Source organism: Physeter macrocephalus, chromosome 14, assembly GCF_002837175.3.
Source record: "Physeter macrocephalus isolate SW-GA chromosome 14, ASM283717v5, whole genome shotgun sequence".
Taxonomy (NCBI): domain Eukaryota; kingdom Metazoa; phylum Chordata; class Mammalia; order Artiodactyla; family Physeteridae; genus Physeter; species Physeter macrocephalus.
In genome coordinates, this window is record NC_041227.1 from 85,445,441 (window position 1) to 85,461,533 (window position 16,093).

Here is a 16,093-nt window from a genome sequence, read left to right on the forward strand (position 1 = left end):
AGAGGCCCGCGTACCGCAAAAAAAAAAAAAAAAAAAAAAAAAACAAACAAAAAAATGCAGAAAAAAGGGCCAGGGCGGGGCTGTAAGATCCTCAGGGCCAGTGGCATCATGTCCCGCAATCCTCCCCGGAGAGCGAAGGCTCAGGGGAGAAAGCCGGACCGGTTTGAGGAGGGGCAGCTGTACCGCGTCTTCACGGGTTTGGGTTTGTGGGGCTGGGCGAGGACGGTAACAGAGGAGGAGAGCCCAGAGGCTCCACCTCGCGGACGAGGAGACCTGCTCAAGGCAGAGCTCGGCTGTGCCCAGACCCACCTCCTCCTGCATGCCACACTCCAGGAGCATCGTCACGCACGCCTCGATGGGGAAGGCAATCTCCCGGCCGCTGATCAGGAGGTGCTCCTCCAGGGGCTTCCCGAAGGAAGGTTTCTCCACCCAGGCCTCTGTCGGGGGGAGCAGAGCAAGAGAGGGGTCAGTGAAAGGGGTCAGTGGAGGTCACCCATGTGGGCATCTTCCCCTCCTCTGCTCACACCGATTCTCCTAAGTCTACCGAAGACACGGAGCCCAGCTGAGTCTCCATTCTTGTGGTTTTGGGGGATGATGGGGGGAGCGGGTAGAACGGACGGCCAGCCCATGTGAGCAGAGCTGGGGGGCTTCCTGTCACCCACGCACCTCCACGCACGCCCATGCACACCCGACTCACCCCCGTGGGGCAGTGTGTGAGTGTGCTTGGCTTCACTGCCGCTGGGGCGAGGCCCCTGCTGGGGGAGGTCCTGGGGCTCATCTAAACGTGGCCCTGCCCGGGTAGCGGCAGGTGAGCCAAGCACAGGGCACCAGGCTTCTCTGGGAAGCAGGTCCCCAGCCTCCCCGGTCCAGGCAAGGTCTGCACTCACCCTGCTGTGCTTTTATCTGAGGCAACACAGCCTGCAGGAGCGTCAGTGACTTCCTGTGGTACTCGGCCTGCACTTCTATGAGCTGAGGAAACACAAGAGCGAGCATCACCCTTTGCTGAAGGGTGGGGAGCACAGGCTGCCGCGCCACTGGGGTGCCCTGCTCTCTCCTCCATCCACCCGCGATGATGGGCATGTGTCTCCTTAGCCTCTGTGGCAGGGGAGTGACCACACATGGAAGTCTGGAAAGCAGGGGCATCGGGGAGGAAGACAGGACACCCCAGAGCTGAGCCTGCCCTCACCGCCGCCCCACCTAGCGAGCACCCCGCCCCCAGTTCTCCCGGCAAAAGGCACCAAAGAGGTGCAACGATGAGAGACTGTAAATGGAGAACACATTCAGAAATCCGTGTGCCTATGAGATGGCGCTAAATGCCATGAGCCTCTCTATATATCTTGATTTCTGCCAGAACAGTTCAAGATATAGCTGGTCGGAAAACAAGTGCTTGCTCCACAATCCTCTTCAAGTATCTTGGGAGGTAAAATTGCTCTGGTTAACGTGATGCAGGCCAAAGTCCTTCAAGATGTTCTACTTTGCCCATCCCACTACTAAAAGAGCTGCTGAAATGGTGATAAGAGCAGAGGAAAACCTGTGAACAACAGTCACTTCATTTATTTTCTGAATCTCTACCTCCTCCTCCTCCAAAAAGAATGGCGCACGTGTGAGGGAAAAGGTGGGAGTCACTCTGCTGAGAAGTCTGGTGTGAAGAGTAGCTACTGTTATCCCCAAGGAAAACGAAAAGGGAATTTTAAAAAAATCAGAATGTTGCAATAAATGGTACCCAAATGGCAATTAGGTAAGCTAATAATGCTTGGAATGTCAACAATGTCATTCGTTTTAGAAACTCTAAAATGAAATATTATCTTCGCAAATAAAACTGATGGAATATACTTGAAAGTTACTGCGCGCGGGCTTTCTCTAGTTGCGACGAGCGGGGGCTACTCTTTGCTGCGGTGCGCGGGCTTCTCATTGCGGTGGCTTCTCTTGTTGCAGAGCACGGGCTCTAGGCACGTGGGCTTCCGTAGTTGTGGATCGCGGGCTCTAGGGCGCAGGCTCAGTAGTTGCGGCTCAAGGGCTTAGTCGCTCCACGGCATGTGGGATCTTCCCGGACCAGGGCTCGAACCTGTGTCCCCTGCATTAGCAGGCGATTCTTAACCACCGCGCCACCAGGGAAGCCCAATCCCACTATTTTAAAATAAACTTTCCAAGTTGGAAGAAATGCCTATCAGCTCTCTCTCAGGGCAGAAGAAACTCTGGCCTTCTCAGCCACTGATGCCCATGCAGGGAGAGCAGTGACCGCCCACAGCTCAGCCCCATGCTTACCAACACATTTAAACTTCTCAGAATTCCTCCTCCTCTTTCTTCCCTTTACCTTCCTTCCTTTTCTGTTACTTCCTTGACCATAAAGAGATGCTTTGATATTTGAGTTTCATTCCCAACTTTAAAAGCAAGTGAGCTTAACTGGATTTTTCATTTGTATTTTTTCTTCTCAAGTTTTGTTTTGTTTTGTTTTTTTTCCAGTTGCTTTGTATTTTCCCTGGTAAATAGCCAGGGTCCTAATTATTTGGGCCCGATCATTCAAGTATGGATGACTCAGACCCTGTTTCTCTACTCTCTAAATCTGCTCTCATAGATGAAAGACAGGCAAACAGGCTGTATCAATCCTCGTTTACCTACTTGCCACCGTCTTGGGCAAAAATCTAGATTAAAAAACAAATACGATCCAGGTGGGGTTATCTTCTTCTTCTTCTTCTTCTTCTTCCCAAATCCCTTACTGATGAAAGATTCAGGTTTCTCAACCTTGGCTCTGCTGACATTTTGGGGCTGGATTATTCTCTGCTGTGAGAGTCGGCCTGTGCATTGCAGGATATTTAGCAACAAATTTGACCTCCACCTCCTGGATGCCTGTAACACCTCCCCTCAATGGTGACAGCCAAAAACGTCTCCAGACATGGCCAAACCTCTGCTGCAAGAGGAGACAGAATCACCCCTGGTTGAGAACCACTGCCATAGATCACTGAGTTGCAGTCATCTTCATGGATGAAGCTGAATTTTATTCTTGGGCTTTTGGAGAAATCCATACAAGGAGAACTAGAAGGCAGGATTTATTCACAGGTAGAACAGTCAAAGCCCCATCTATTCTCAGGACATGCTCGATCTAGGGGTCCTCAGTTCGAGGCCGACGTTCCTCCCTGTCCGCACCGTGATGCCTGTAAACGGACTTCAAGCGGCCTCACCTTTCTGGACCCTTACCGTTTGAAAGTAGTTTGCATAGTCAAGTTCTTTGGCCACAAAACTGTACATGTCAGCCGACAGCTGGTCCTGTAGGGGGTAAAACACAAGATAGAGAGTGGGTCATGCAGGGGTCTAAGCATCACAGAAGAAAGAGCCTTAACCGTGGTGGATCTCATTTTTCGTAATACTCGACAGATTACAAACTTTGCCCGTGGACATTCCCACGTTTCCCAACCACAGCTCTAGAGGATGAATAAGCGGGAAAAGAACACCTATGCCTGTGTTTTCCCAGGGCGTTTATTTAACACGTGGGCTACACCAAGAGTTAGGAAAGCTGGTATGGGGGAGTGATGTGCAAATTACTTCCCTACATCTCTGTGGCAGGCACCACCATCTGAGGCAGCCCCGCCAGGTACAAACTGTGCTCCTGCTTTCCTCGTCTTGCCGCCTCTTCCCTTTGATGATGCTACCTGCCTTGCTCTCCTTCATTCTCAATTCTGATTGGTTGATCACCAGCATAGGGGAAAGAAACAGGAACACACCAAGTCGTGGGAAGCTGGGTAAGAGAGGTGGGCAGGGGAAGGGCTGCTGCGTCCAAACTTGGCAAAACCCGGACTCATCCAACGTCACACGCCAAGCTCATAGTGTGAACAATCCTCCACCACCGAGCTTCCCATGGGACCGAGAACAACGGCTGAATGCTGTGTCTGGTTCTGGAAAGCGTTCCCCCTGAGGAGGACAGCTGTCTGTTTCACAGAAACACTCCCTGCAAGGGGCGATCAAAGTGCATCTTGAGCGGATGTAGACTTTGTCAATAACCGTATCTTTGGACATGTCACGTCTCCAAACTTGTGTGTGCAAGTCATGTGATCTCTGACAACCCTCCCTGTTTGGTAGCCTTGAGGTAGATCTTCAGAAGAGATGCTTAGTTAAGGAGAAAAGAGTCTATAATGTTCAAGTTGAAGTAACATGAAAATATCACCCCAATGCTTATAGCAGCACTATTTCCAATTGCCAAGATATAGAAGCAACCTAAGTGTCCATTGACAGACCAGTGGACAAAGAAGATGTGGTGTATATACAACGGAATACTACCCAGCCATAAAGAAAGAATGAAATCTCGCCATTTGTAACAATGAACAGACCTAGAGGGCATTATGCTAAGTGAAATAAGTCAGACAGAGAAAGACAAATACTGCATGATCTCATAGGTGGAATCTAAAAAACAGAACGAAACAAAAACAGACTCATAGATAGAGAACAAACAGTAGTTGCCCGAAGGGAAGGGGTTGGGGGGGGGGTGGGAAAAATAGGTGAGGGGGATTAAGAGGTGCAAACTTCCAGTTACATAATACATAAGCCATGGGATGTAATATACAGCACAAGGAAGATGGTCAATAATATTGCAATAACTTTGTATGGGGACAGATTGTTACTAGACTTATCGTGGTGATCATTTCATAATGCATGCAAATGTCAAATCATCACGTAGCACAGCTGAAACGAACATGATACTGTATGTCAACTATATCTCAGTAAAAAGGAAGAAAAAAAAAAACAGCACAAGAAAGCTGACCCAGATGCTGAAGGAATCAGAGCATGCAACTACATGATTCAGGAAGGGCATCCTGCCCCGACTGCAATAACCTCAGCAGCTTCTGCAGCTGCCGATTAAGCTGTTCTCAGTAAGCACGGGGATGGGAGGAGTAATCTGCTTCCTTTTCCAGTACCCTTGACAGGCAACCATCCTTAAAGCATTCTTGTACACAAGACAAGAGAACCAAGATCCCAATTTCAGATGAGGAGCTACCAAGAGTTCAAGGTAACTTTCCCAAAGAATAGAAGGGGCTCTAGGACCACCCACCTCAGCTCCCTTCCACCAGAGCATCCCTTACCAGGAATGCCTAATCTGTCAAAGGTGCAAGAGAAAGTGGTTTTGTTGGAACTCAACCTTGTCTGCCATGCCCCCAGCAGCCTGGGTCTGGAAACATCCATCGCCAGCCTGACAGGCCTAAGGGAGATACTTCAAGTCAGAGAAAAACAAAGGGTGGAGTGATAAAAATGGCTCGGCAGACAGAGGAAAGGAAGGGGGCCTCGGAAGGGACTAAATGCCACATCAAATCACCTTCAACGACTCAGCAGATGATCTCAGAAAAGTCGGGCCAACTGTGTGTGCCCTCAGGAACACGACAGGATTTTCTAAAGGTACAATCACATTACCGTCTTAGGAAGTTAACAATATAGACTCCAAGTAAGCCACACAAGTGAGAAATAAAAGTGGAAACTTGAAATCAAATTTCTATTCATCTAAATAAATAAAATAAATATTGGGACTTCCCTGGCGGTCCAATGGTTAAGACTCTGCGCTTCCAATGCAGGGGGCCCGGGTTCGATCCCTGGTCGGGGAACTGAGAATCCAGCTGCTGCGCAGCACGGCCAAAAAATAAAAATAAATAAATATCAATCTAAATTATTTATAATTATTAATAAATGCTATTAAATTTATTTATTCATAAATATCAATAGAATAATATTTTTAAAAATAAATTCCCATTAATCTAAATCATTAGTGAATTTTCTTTATAAAGGGAAAAAACCCTTCCATTAATAATCACCAGAATTTTATGTATTTAAAAAATCATGTTTTCTGATTTTGCAACAGAGCCATACTCAAAAAAATACGAAGTAAAAAAACAATTGCACCTGTAATCCCACCACACAGAGATAACCGTGCAGAGATAACCGCTATAAATACTGACATTTGCCCGTTTTGTACTTATTTTAATCAGTCATATGATTGCCTGGTTTACAAAAAATGGGATCAGGCTAGACTGCTTGGTAGCTCATTACCCACCCCCAGAGAAACGTGCTTTCCATTGGTCATGACATTTACTGTACAGAAGGACTCTGTTTCTGTTGCTGGTTATTGTGTTTCTAATTTATCACTATTATAACAACACTTGAAAAAGCATCTCTTTATACAGTTTTCCACCCATCTCTTGATTATCTCTTTGGATAAATTCTGCAGTTAAAATTAATTCTGGTTGTATAATTCCTTAGAGTTAATTTTAAAAATATTAGAAAGATAATTATGAGTTGGGAAATTAGACCTTATGCATTATACTGCTGAAAGATCAGAAAGATCACCATTTATACTAGGAGGAGTAATCCATGAATTGTGTTTGTTTTCTATAATAACCATTTAATTCTGTTTAATCACAATCAAATTTAGAGGAAATTTAAATAATGTGTTTTTAATTTATATTGTTTGATCAAGAGCTTAACTTTCTTCTACCTTTATTAGCTATTTGTGTCATCCATTGTCAATTCCTTGTGGCCCTGAGGACCTATATTCCTACGAGAGTCTTCATCTATATCTTATTTGTAAGATTTCTAAGAGTTTTTTAGATTGATGAGACCATCAGTTTTATCAAATACTGCTAATATCTTCCCCAATTTCCTGTTTGAATCTGTAACTTTTTTTTTTTTGGTACTGCATTTTTTTAGGGCTTCTGTAAATAGTAGTATGTATGAAATTTTTCTCTTTACAACTTCCTCCTTTGCTAATCTGCTTGGTGCTTCTCAACCAACAATATAAATATCCATATATATATATTCAGTAGAGAATATGACATTTCAATCTTTAATAAATTGGGAATTTATTTTGGTACTTGTATCAGATACAGATTTCTTTTTTCAAAGAACTAACCAAATGTCTGAGAATTATTCGTGAATAGACTGTCCCTATGGATTAGAAATCTCACAGATGAAACTTCTCATATACTTGGATTTTGGATTTTCTTCTGGCTGGGAGGCCTTTCTTTTTTTTTTTTTTTTTCCACTGATGTATTTATTTTTTAGATAGTACCTATTTTAACTATGTAATTCTATAATAAATTTTAGGAGATAATAATTCAAAGCTCCAATAATTCTCCCACCATAACTTTAGAAACTTTACTACCCTTTGAGACATTTATTGCAATTTACCACAATCAAAATACTACACTTGTAATCAAAATAATTTTGGGAAATTCAATTTGTATAGCATTAACTCTTCTCATCTAAAAATACGTCTCAGTTTTATAAAGCCTTCTTTGATTTCCTTAGTAATATTTTATAATTACCCTATATTACAAAATGTTATGGTAGGATTTTAGATATTTCTGTTGTTAAAAAAAATCCCCAAGATATTTGTAAGTACTGGTCTCTTAAGTACTTTTTCTTGGTAAAAAGTGAAATCTTGATTTTTACTGTTAACTTCTGGTTTCCTATTTGGCACGTAGAAGCTCAGTCCTAACAAACGTAAAGAGCTGCAAAAAACTAAAAAAATCAACAACTCTTTTTAGATCCATCAGAGAAGTGAGGTGAGTACAGGGAAAACCACTGCCCCCAAACCAGAGAGGTAGACAGGTGAATACGAGAATCACAACTTACTGGGGAAGAAATCCGGGAGCAGAAACCTCCGTAGTTTCAGGAAACCCTGAACTGTAACTGACAAACCGCAGGAGGCTCAGGGTGGACAAGTCTGAGAATTAAAAACTCCAGGGAGTGGGAGAGCCCTCACACTTTTGCTGAGTTAAGTTCTCACAGTGAACATCAGAGAAAAACTCTCTTTGGCTTTTGCCAAGGGGAAGAGGAAAGGTACCATTTTGAAATGTACTAGAGCATTCTACTCTTAACAAGACCTACCCTTAGAAGAAACTTTTTTTTTTTTTTGGCCGCACCGTGCAGCTTGTGGGATCTTAGTTCCTCAACCAGGGATTGAACCCGGTTCAACCCCATCTCCCTGTTCATCCTAATCACAGGGCTACAGAATGCTTCCCTGGCTCCCACACCTGACTACTACATCACTAAAGGCCTACTTACCTCAGTTCCCTTTACCCAGTACACATTGTGTCCACCTTTGGATAAAACTTGCAAGGCATACTAAAAGGCAAAAACACAGTTTGGAGAAACTGAACAAGCATCAGAACCAGAGTCAGATGTGTCAAGAATGTTGGAGTTATCAGGCTAGGAATTTTTAAAAATATGATTAACATGCTAAGGGCTTTAATGGAAAAAGTAGGCAGCACACAAGAACAGATGGATCGTGTAAGTAGAGACATGGAAGTTCTAAGAAGGAATAAAAAAGAAACACGGCACCTGCCCACCTGCCCCAGGTACCAGCAGGTTCTGTCTTATGGAACCCACCTTGACTTGGTTTTCCTGGATCTAAAGTTCTCTGGGTCTAAAGACAAATATCGTATATTAACACATATATGTGGAATCTAAAAAAATGATACAGATGATGTTATTTGCAAAGCAGAAATAGAGACACAGATGTAGAGAACAAGAGTTCTGATACCAAGGGGGAGGGGACAGTGGGATGAACTGGGAGATGGGGATTGACATATATACACTATCGATACTATATAGAAAAAAGAAAACTAATGAAAACCTACTGTAAAGCACAGGGAACTGTACTCAATACTCTGCAGTGACCTAAATGGGAAGGAAATCCAAAAAAGCTATACGTATCTATGTATATGTATAGCTGATTTGCTTTGCTACAGTAGAAACTAACACAACACTGTAAAGCAACTACACTCCAATAAAAAAAAAAAAAAAAAAAAAAAAAAGCTCTCTGGGTCTAAAGATCTGGGGAGCTCTGCTTGAGTCTCACTGTGCCTAAACACAGGGAAACCAGACTGCCACCTTGCTCACCTTCAGCCCACAAACTTTCCTTTTGCTGGGCTGCCACAGTGTAGGAGATCCAGCTGAGAGAATACAAAACCATGAAGATAGAAGGGGAAATGACCCAATTAGGGCAACCCAGAAAGGGAAGGGAGGAGGACCACAGTGGATGTTTAGAACAGCTGGCAGCCAATGAAGTAGAAATAAAAGAGTAGTCAGAAGAGAACTTTAAAGAAAACATCAGTGCCTGCTCTCAAGGGGATCTGCTCAGCACACAAATAAAGCTGCTGAGAGCACAATGTGTGGTTTTATCCACTGGATATGATCATTCTACAGTTCATATAATGAAACAGAGGCCACAGACCAGCCAAGATAGCTATGAAAGAGAGTGGGAGTTATTTTACTGAATATCATAATTGCTATGAAGTCATTCGAAGAGACATTGCACAGTATTAGCCCAGGAACAGACAAGCAAATGAATGGAATACAGAGCCCAGAAATAAATTTGAGGAATCAGATGATAGGATTTCACTTCAGGGGGAGGTGGCTTATCTAATAAATGAATTACCTCTTCATATGGGGGGAAAAAAACCAAATCTCTCCTGCACACCACATACAAAAATAAATTGCAGGTATATTAACATGCACAAAATAGGTGTATAAGATGCATTAAAGACATTAAAACAAAATTAAAGAAGAAAAATTTCTTAACCTTGAGGTGGAAGGTGCCTGATGGACCACCTGGGGTCTTCTCCCATACAAAGGAAATACAGGTACATGATCAAGTTCTTAATGGCAGACATCCATATAAACAAAAATCAAAAGACAATGGCAGACTGGAAAAAGTATCTGCAGCACAGCAGATAGAAGAAAGTTTAATATCTCTAATTATACAGAGAACTTACACAAATTGCTATTAAAATCAATAGAGGGCTTCCCTGGTGGCACAGTGGTTGGGGGTCCGCCTGCCGATGCAGGGGGTGCGGGTTCGCGCCCCGGTCCGGGAGGATCCCACGTGCCGCGGAGTGGCTGGGCCCATGAGCCATGGCCGCTGGGCCTGCGCATCCGGAGCCTGTGCTCCGCAACAGGAGAGGCCACAACAGTGAGAGGCCCGCGTACCGCAAAAAAAAAAAAACAAAAAACAAACAAACAACAAAAAAAAAAACAATAGAAATACTGGTCCGACTGCCAATACGAACAGACAATTTGACAAACTAAGAAGGTCTAGAAATACAGGAAGAATGTCCAATAAAGACACAAAAATATACTTAGGACCACTAACATCCTGGGAAATTAAAATTACAATAACATAGAGATAGCTTTTTTTCCCTCAATAGACGGGCAAAAACTGAAAACAGGAAAAACATACATTACAGAGAAAGATAAAGTGAAATGTCCAATTCTGTATATTAGTGGTGGGAATATGAATTGCAGTTTCCTTTTAAGAGAGGTAAACTGGAGCTTTCCTGGTGGTGCAGTGGTTAAGAATCCGCCTGCCAATGCAGGGGACACGGGTTTGAGCCCTGGTCCGGGAAGATCCCACATGCCGTGGAGCAACTAAGCCCGTGCGCCACAACTACTCATCCTGTGCTCTAGAGCCCGCGAGCCACAACTACTGAAACCTGAATGCCCAGACCCCGTGCTCCGCAACAAGAGAAGCCACTGCAATGAGAAGCCCGCACACTACCACAAAGAGTAGCCCCTGCTCGCCGCAACTAGAGAAAGCCTGCGTGCAGCAACGAAGACCCAATGCAGCCAAAAATAAATAAATAAAATAAATTTTTTTTTAAAAAAAAGAGAGAGAAGTAAACTCAATATCTATTAAAACTTAACAAGTATACATAGTCTTCTACCTAAAAATATCACTTTTGGGGATCTATCCTATAGGGGAAAAAAGTTACCAGTGTATAAGAATATACATAAAACGATGTTGATTATATCATTTTTGTTGATGGCAAAAAACAAAGAAACAAAACACATTAGTTTGAATATCTATCACTAGGAAAAACAGCTAAATATATCATGGTAGATACCTCCCTACTAAGGAATATTGTGCACACTATTAAGAAGATTAAGTTGGATCTACAGCTACTAATCTGGAGAAACGTCCAGGATGTACTGTTAATTGAGAAAAGTGATAGACCAATAGAAACAACATGACTGTTTTTTAAACACACACATACACACAAACACAAAACAAGTACCTAGAAAAATGCTATATATGAGAGCATATTTGTATGATTATAAAAAAGAAAAAAGGGTGGGAGGCTATGTAACAGGTCCTAACACTTACTTCCTTATCCGTATAACTTTTATGGCCACTTGGCACGTCACAGAGCACATTGTTCACAACAAATCTCAATAAATATTGTTGAAAAAGGCAAACTGGTCACCTCCTTTGCAAACGGAGAGGTTGGTTGGTTGGATGCTGGGTAGAAAGGGAAAGAATTATTGGTGTTTTCTTAATATCTTTTCAAATTTTTTCCACTGGTTTTGGTGAACATGCAATACTTTTGTAATCTCTGAAAAGGAATTTTAATATATTTTTTGGTAAAAACAGCCTATGTAAGAAGCTACCCAAGACTGAGTGAAGCTATTAAACTTTTACTCTGATGCGTTCGGATATTTGCATTCAGCAGCTCCCCTCACCACCTTATTTTTTTTTTTTTTTTTTTTTTTCCATTTCTGGCCACTCCGTGAGGCTTGTAGGATCCCAGTTCCCCAACCAGGGATTGAACCCAGGCCACAGCAGTGAAAGCCTGGAATCCTAACCACTAGGCTACCAGGGAACTCCCCAGCAGCCCCTCTTAACATCACCCTGCTGTGTCTAGTGAAGAAGGAATTTTGTAAGAAACAAGATTTAACTGAAGGACATGAACCCATGGTGAATGGGTAGAGAAGACACAGAGTAAAAGGGAAATAAAGGGAAATCAACATGAGAGAAGAGTGATTCTTCATGAATAGCACCAGCTAGATCTTTGCCATAGACACAGGAATTCACATGAGAAACCAGCTTTACTCACAATGAGTCTTGGGTCTGAAGTATTGGTCTAACTTTGCTTGGCTCTATAGAACTGGAGGCTGAGATATAACAAATCCTTTCGAGATATTTTTGATGTTTCTAACTCCAGAGAGAAATTCTATCTGACTCTGAATGTCACCTGAATGCAAGGTCTGAATCACCTGTACCGGGTGGTCATAACAGCAGAAGCTGATGGACAAGGTAAGACTTGATAAAGCCACAAAGAACAAAGGTGTATGCATGCAAAGTGGCCGCTCTCCGGTAAAACTGTATGTTAGGAAGACAACAGATACCAGCATAATTGCAGAAATGTGGTATTTTTGTTCCTTAGATCCAAACCAAAACTGGCATATCTGCACGTATACAGATGTACATATACACAGAGCATCGAGAATGGGTATTGCTGACAAAGCCCCATAAAACATTTGTGGGGAAAGTAGATGAGAAACGTTTGAACATGGGTGATGGGTGATGAGGGGCACCTATCACTCCCGAGGGCAGAGGCACACTTTGTAGAACGAGGTCCTCCTCTCCTGACAAGTGGAAGGTTTTCTTTGCTGCAAGTGTCTCCTTGGCTAGCATTTCAACTTCACAGATACATGTATGTCTCCCGCGAAGCAAAGGACTGATAAAGTGACTCAGGAAACAGTAAAAGGCAAACAAGAAAATAATGTAATATCAACAGGGAGTCAAGGCTCATCTATTGTCTAAACTCTCAACTGTTCTGGGTGGCCTAGAATCTATGATTTGGGGCTCAGATGACTTACAAAATCTTCGTGGAGAAACCGAGGCCATTTCCTCTTTGCCTACCACACAGGAATATCAGTGATCACCCACTGCTGTCCCCCTGCCTCCAGGTCACCATGAAAGCCCCAACTCTTAGGGCTCATGCAGGACTCTTTGGAGGTGTCAGCAGGCAAGCTTGGGACACTGATTCAACCAGAGGCTCACTCTTAGGGTTTTCATAGACCTCCAGCCAACAAAAAGGGACTCCCTTAGGGCTTCCCCATCTTTCTCAGTGGAGAGGAGCAAAGAGCTGGGTACCCTGCAAATCTCCACTCTGTTGGCGGACTCCTCCATCTCCTCCCTGAGGGCATCCGCTTTGGCACCTGCAGGCTGTAAGCTGCTGGACAAACCCGAAGACTTGGAAGTCTGCTGCCACCTGATGGGAAAGAGGAGACAAAGAGGAGAGGGGTGAGACAGGTAGAGAAAGCCCTGGGGACACTGTGGGAAGCAGAGAAATAGCTGGTTATGAGTGTCACCCAGGGAACGACACAGCCTCATTCCAAAGGAGAGATAAAGAAAAGGTACCCAGTACCAGACCAGGAGAAAGGGGGCTCCAATGTCCAAGGGGCAGGACTGAAGGAGGCTGAAGACAGCGGCCACTTCAGACGGAGCAAGGACTCCCCAATTCGCCATCCTCCTCCTCACTGTCTTTGGAACACTCAGGCCAGATGACTTCACCACCGCTTCCTCTGAAGCACGGTCCATGCCATTCCTATTAGCTTCCTGCCTATCCTGCGGGCTGTGAGTTTCGAAACAGTCACCTACTTGGCTGAAGGCAATCATGGGTGCTAAGTGAGAGGACAAGTGGGTAAGATTAAAACAAATGTGAAAGCAAAAGTCTCCACTGGTAAGCACTAAGCAACCTCTGAGCAACACTGCGACACCTCATTTATATTTTCTTAAACATTTATCTCTCTGCAGAGAATACTGGCCTTCTGAGGGAGCCCCTTGGGAAACTTTAATGCGGAAGCACAAATATTTCTGGTTGCTAAGTCATTATCAAGGAATTCCCAAAAGCAGGCCCTGAAAGAAGGTTCTAATTATGCTAAGGTGCCAGTAGCTATAGCAGGGAACAGCGGGCCTCTCCCCCTGAGGCTGTAAACTCAACAGCCTATAGGGCCCAGCAAGTAGGAAGAATAAGTCAAATGGGTCATTATCATAAAATCTGGTCCACCCAATCCTTTACTTCTTACTTGTGACGGGGACATGAGATATAAAGCTGTTTCTCAGCTCTAAGAAAAACAATCGCATAATCAGGATGACAAAGGCTGCCAATGCCTGGCTGCAGTCTTGGGAAGTCAGGAGGAACAGGGAGGGGACGGGGACCTGGCGGGGGTTCACTGGAGGGTGATCAGGGCCGATGGGGCCCAGGCAGGAGGAGTGTGGCCCAGAGGTTGCGGGATGTTTCAACTGACAAGCTACGAACTGTCAAGTGAACTCATCAGATGAAACGTGACAACAGATTAAATAGCATCCTCTAAAACCATGCAGTCCAACAGTGTACGGACCAAACCAAAGAGCCCTGCGGGCTCCATCTAGCTCTTGGACTGTCCATACAATGTAGAGGCAAAAAGTGCAATTTTACCCTCATTTTGAGAATCAAGAATTGAATCACTAAGTGTCTTCTCTGTACAATCCTTCTTTCCTCTTGTGTTATGTGCAGGAAAAAATCAGAGAGTGGGTTATTATAATACCAAAAAAGGGGACATTAGTTCTCTTTGCTATTAGCAAAAAGTAGCAAAATGAAGGATTCTCTGTTACTTAAAAAGCGCACCCATGTGAAAATTACTTTAAAAAGGCTTTAGGACATTAAGCTGGCTTGAAGCTCCAGAGATGGACACATGTGTCCTGAGAAAGATTCCTCATCCAAGATAAGAATTCAAGGCAAATTAGAAAGGATATATTCTATTCCAAAATGTTAAAAAAAAACAAAACAAAACTCAGCTAACAGATAAGGATTAGTAAAAATTCCTGGGCAATTCTTTCTTATAATGGTTTGCCCTACAGAAATATTTAATTAATACCTCCCAGGCTTAGTCAAATAAAATATGAAATGTCATGGCTGTAATTTAGATCTCAGATAATGAATACACTTCCATGGTTGATTATGGTAGATTATGGAGCTACAACCACCACCCCATTCATGCTACCTGAAGGAAAATAAAACTAACCAATATATAAGTGTAAAAAATAAACAAAGTGGCCACAAACACTAAGCTGATTTTTAGGGTATTATAGATCTGGATTAAATTTGTTTTTTTAAAAAATCCAAATTACATTTAATATATGTTTATTAAAATGAAGACATTCTCCAAAGTTATCTCTTTCTTTTCTTCCCTATTCCCCTTTATTCCCCTACACCCCCAATTCTGTCCTGGTAGTTTAAAAACATACACCTTTCCCCTCCATTTATAAGGAATTTTACTTGTAATGGATAAGTAATCTACTTTGATATTATACAATAGTGGTAAAATGCCCCCCAAATGGTCCCTTTGTGGAGACTGAATAGCAAAATATCAAGGGTAACTTGGAAACATTTGTATAGGTAGCAACTAATTGGGAAAAGTGCCACTAATCATGAATTTCGACAAACAATAAACGCTGGAGAGGGTGTGGAGACAAGGGAACCCTTGCACGCTATTGGTGGGAATGTAAATTGGTATATACTGGTATACTGGTATATATACTGGTATAACCAGTATGCAGAACAGTATGGAGGTTCCTTAAAAAACTTAAAATAGAGCTACCACATGATCCAGCAATCCCACTCCTGGGCATATATCCAGAGAGAACCATAATCTGAAAGGACACATGCACCCCAGTGTTCACTGCAGCACTATTTATAAAAGCCAAGACATGGAAGCAACCTAAGTGTCCATCGACGGAGGAATGGATAAAGCAGATGTGGCACATACATATAATGGAATATTACTCAGCCATAAAAAAGAATGAAATAATGCCACTTGCAGCAACATGGATGGACCTAGAGATTATCCTACTAAGTGAAGTAAGTCTGACAGAGAAAGACAAATATCATGTGATGTCACTCATATGTGGAATCTAATTTTTAAAAAAGATACAAATGAACTTATTTACAAAAAGGAAACAGACTTACAGGTATCAAAAACAAATTTATGGTTATCAAAGGGGAAACATGGTGGGGAGGGATAAATCAGGAGCTTGGGATGAACATACACACACTACTATATATAAGATAGATAACCAACAAAGACCTATTGTATAGCACAGGGAACTCTACTCAATATTCTGTGATAGGGGCTTCCCTGGTGGCGCAGTGGTTGAGAGTCCGCCTGCCAATGCAGGGGACACGGGTTCGTGCCCCGGTCCGGGAGGATCCCACGTGCCGCGGAGCGGCTGGGCCCGTGAGCCATGGCCGCTGAGCCTGCACGTCCGGAGCCTGCGCTCCGCAATGGG

The 16,093-nt window shown here is 43.3% G+C and overlaps 1 protein-coding gene across 3 annotated transcripts in view; it reads right to left on the minus strand.

The window, feature by feature from the left end:
• Positions 1-16,093, minus strand: part of ARHGAP44 (Rho GTPase activating protein 44) — a 158,280-nt gene that overhangs the window by 41,613 nt on the left and 100,574 nt on the right. For 2 of the 3 annotated variants that reach the window (XM_028499018.2, XM_024127756.3), the window contains exons 7-10: positions 12,917-13,034; positions 3,196-3,264; positions 888-969; positions 310-437 (exon numbers count right to left, since the gene is read on the minus strand). In XM_028499018.2, coding sequence (XP_028354819.1) covers positions 310-437; positions 888-969; positions 3,196-3,264; positions 12,917-13,034 — 397 coding nt within the window. Of the gene's footprint in view, positions 1-309; positions 438-887; positions 970-3,195; positions 3,265-11,143; positions 11,203-12,916; positions 13,035-16,093 lie in introns of those variants that run through there. The other variant, XM_028499019.1, reaches the window with a different exon arrangement.